This window comes from Triticum dicoccoides, chromosome 6A (genome assembly GCF_002162155.2).
Source record: "Triticum dicoccoides isolate Atlit2015 ecotype Zavitan chromosome 6A, WEW_v2.0, whole genome shotgun sequence".
Taxonomy (NCBI): Eukaryota; Viridiplantae; Streptophyta; class Magnoliopsida; order Poales; family Poaceae; genus Triticum; species Triticum dicoccoides.
In genome coordinates this window covers 384,537,151-384,540,604 of record NC_041390.1, presented here as the reverse complement: position 1 = coordinate 384,540,604, position 3,454 = coordinate 384,537,151, and the positions used below count along the sequence as shown (strand labels likewise).

Here is a 3,454-nt window from a genome sequence, read left to right as displayed (position 1 = left end):
TTATTCATTTTGATGAAAGTATTTTCGGACGGAGGAAATACTACTGTGTATAGAGTCTACCGTTTCTTTTTTACAGCCGTGTGACAGCACACTGCTGTGTCTCTCCCTCTCGGAAGGGGCACCTGTCAGATCTAACGCGATCCTCCATTAGCAGGGCATTAACCACTGCATGTACATAAAGTAAATCCTATACTTGGCAAGAGAATACGTACAGGAAATATTTAAGTATCTGTCTACTTGGATCTTGGAATTAGGGAGTCACCCGTGGAGTACTGCGCTATTTGTGCGTGTGTGCATTTTCTTACTCCTATATCCTGCCAATGGTATAATAATAAACAAATAAAGGTCAAAACGGGAGTATCGTTTTCATAACAATTGACAATATCGCTCGAGCATTTAAGGGCCTGTTTGGATCGGATCGCACGTGTAGAAGAAAAATACGCAACAGAAAAATATAGAAATTTTGACAGAAGTGCACGCAGAAACAGTTCTTCTCAACTGTGCAAGAGGAAAACGCATCTTAGTTGCGAAACTATACATTATTGATCACATTCACATGCCACTAGTGCTTCAGCGATGGTTTCATACAAGACAAAAACACATTTGCGTGGACTCTAACTGGAGACCACATCATATCAAGCAAGTTCAGTATGTTGTAGGAAATCCACAGACCTCCATCATCATTTGCTAGAAGCTATTCCCTCCGTCCCATAATATAAGAATGTTTTTGATACTAGACTAATATCAAAAACGTTCTTATATTATGAGACGGAGCTAGTCAAAAACGTTCTTATATTATGAGACGGAGCGAATACTGTATAAACCGGTCGTGACAGGCTCGTGCTCGGCCACATGAGGAAAATAGAGGTGAATTATTTTTCGTTCTTTTTTCGCGGGGAGAGGCGAATTCAACCCAGGAAAAAAGGAAGCCAATTTTCCACCAGGAAGTGGCAGGCATGCAGACAAATCGGTCGCCATCCAAATCCACAAGTGGCAGCGACGGGTCACTCCAATAACCCCAATCAAAAAGGCAAGAGAAATCCAGTACTAGCGTAGATATTCTAGCTAGAAGGATGGCCTCGTTGTGAGCTGAGAAAGTACTACCTCCACAAAGAAATATAAGATCGTTTAGATCACTATAAAGTAGTGATGTGGTGATCTAAACAATCTTCCATTTCTTTAGAGAGGGGGTACCAAATATAATAAATAACACAGAAATCATGCCCTTTGTTGATCTTATCCTCCACTCGTTTACAAGGCCCAGGAAAGAAGATAAGAAGCAGATTCAGAACTGTATGATAATACACTTCTAAACTGCCTCGAGTTACAGCGCTTACTAGGTCATATCTGGTGTGGTCTGATTCTTTCAACATACAGCTGCCCAAAGGTAAAGGAAATAGGAGCAGAAAAGGATGACTACTTTAGCACAAGACATCGATTAATTTAACCACACTCTGGAAGAGGTCTGGAGCGACCATAGTGGGGGTTGAGATCATCGCCGCTTGTACAAGCAAGGTTTCAACTGGGGCCATTCAATGTTTTTCGCCACCTTGCTCTTTTCCTGTGGAGAGAAATCAAACCGCAACATCAGTTCAGTGTTAAAATATATTTTGACTATGTCAACGATGTAATTGTTAATTGTCACTCAGGCGGAGGTAGGAAACAGGGTGACCAACCTTTTTCCTGAAATAAAACAGGACAAACATTTTGTTCTTCTCATCCTGCAGAAAGGAACCAATTAGCAACTGACAAGTACCGGAGTGATTTTCTCTTTTTATATAACTAGAACAATGCCCATGCGTTGCAACCGGGTATAAATATTCTAGTACGTTAGCTTGTGATTTACTACCTGTCAATAATAATGCGATTGTGTAAATAAATGTTCATCAAATTCTGCCCGTGAATTGTCTTATATTTTGATTAGAAATTTGGTAAGTAAATTAAAGTGGAATTGGTTCAGAAGGAGTAAATTAAGGTGATTGATTATCATATACATGGAAGGTTGGACGAAGAGGTGGTGGGAAGAAAGGTGAAATGAGAACCTTATGTTCTTTTTAAGTAGTATATAGAGATTTATGTATGGTCATGTCATTATGTCAATACAAAAACTAACTATATATGTACATCACTACACCGGTATGTCAAAAGGATCCAAAGTCCAACCAAAAACGAGAACCCGTCATGTGGACTTTCAAACATGGAACACAGAAAAAGATGCATCAATGGGAACATTTCAAACCCATAACCACGTACTAGATCCACACTCGGCTCAAAGAACAGATTAGTTTCTGAAGCATGTCCTAAGGGTGCATAATTAAAGCGGTGACATCCATATCTCTTATTGTCCATTATTCAGTAATGCACTAAGCAACATTGCCACTCCAAATACTACAGCTTGTGTACCTTAATATACAGAAAACCAGAGTTCAGTATGAGCAGGTGATAATTCAATTTTCAAGGATATGCAAGCCTTTGGAATGATCTTTCACTCCAGTTATTTCAGCATGATAAGAAACTAGGTTGGTCTATGTTCTTTAAAGTTTTAAACACAAACAGCACACATGCGACAATTTTGTCTTTTTCATATCAAGTTAATTTTCAACACAAATCTGTACCAATATAAAAAGGATCCAACGGGGCAGATCCAACAGATCTCGGCCATTCATTCATGTTAATCCAACAGTTCTTATTGTCCTAATGGTGAGCGACTAAACACCTTTAGCGCTAAACAATTCTTTCCCTTCCTGATGATTCCCTTCCTTTGGCACGAAAGGAAAGGAACTGCCGACGTCAAAAAAGAAATAAAGGAAAGGAACTGTCGCACCATCGCTCCGCCCCCAATCGCCTCGAGCCGCCACACCTTCACGACGCCGCCCCCATCGCCTCGCGCCATCGCACCTTGAAGGACGCCCGTCACATCTCCGTGTCTCCCCATCGCCTCGCCTTGGCCGTCGGCGGCAACACCGCCTGGCCGGCTGTCGGGGATGGCGCCTCCTCCTACACCTCCTGGCCGGCCATCGGGGACGGCGCATGCTCCTACAGCCGGCCGTCAGGAAGTCGCCCCCTACACCACCGGCCGTCGGGGACGCCTCATGTTCCCCTGTGTTACTCGCCGTCCATCTGTGCGGCGGCGCGGACAACTGCGCCACTAGCTTCGCGTCCTCGACATCCTCCAACCAGATCCTTTGATCTCCTTGGTGCGGAGAATGGCAAGCAAGAGCGGCAGCGGTGGTCTTCCTGTTCGGCTCTCACTCTATCTGTCATGCTCGGTGCCCTTCCGTGGTCGACATCAGGCACGTGTCGGCTGACGCCGTCCCCGCGGATTCTCAGCCTTCCACATGCTGCATCTGCTCCGCCGGGAACCAACGAAGGCTCAAGCGACGACCATGGCCAGTGGATCTCTCATTGCGTGAAGTTTGGCCAATTACATGCCCTTGCCATGCGCCACTAACCC

The 3,454-nt window shown here is 44.1% G+C and overlaps 1 protein-coding gene across 2 annotated transcripts in view; it reads right to left on the bottom strand.

The window, feature by feature from the left end:
* Window positions 1–1,191: 1,191 nt before the first annotated feature.
* Window positions 1,192–3,454, bottom strand: part of LOC119316967 (ribosomal RNA-processing protein 8-like) — an 11,532-nt gene continuing 9,269 nt past the window's right edge. For both annotated transcript variants that reach the window (XM_037591358.1, XM_037591357.1), the window contains 2 exons: window positions 1,677–1,721; window positions 1,192–1,561 (listed from right to left, as the gene is read on the bottom strand). In XM_037591358.1, the coding sequence (XP_037447255.1) occupies window positions 1,493–1,561; window positions 1,677–1,721 (114 nt within the window). In that variant the 3' untranslated portion in view covers window positions 1,192–1,492. The remainder of the gene's footprint in view (window positions 1,562–1,676; window positions 1,722–3,454) is intronic.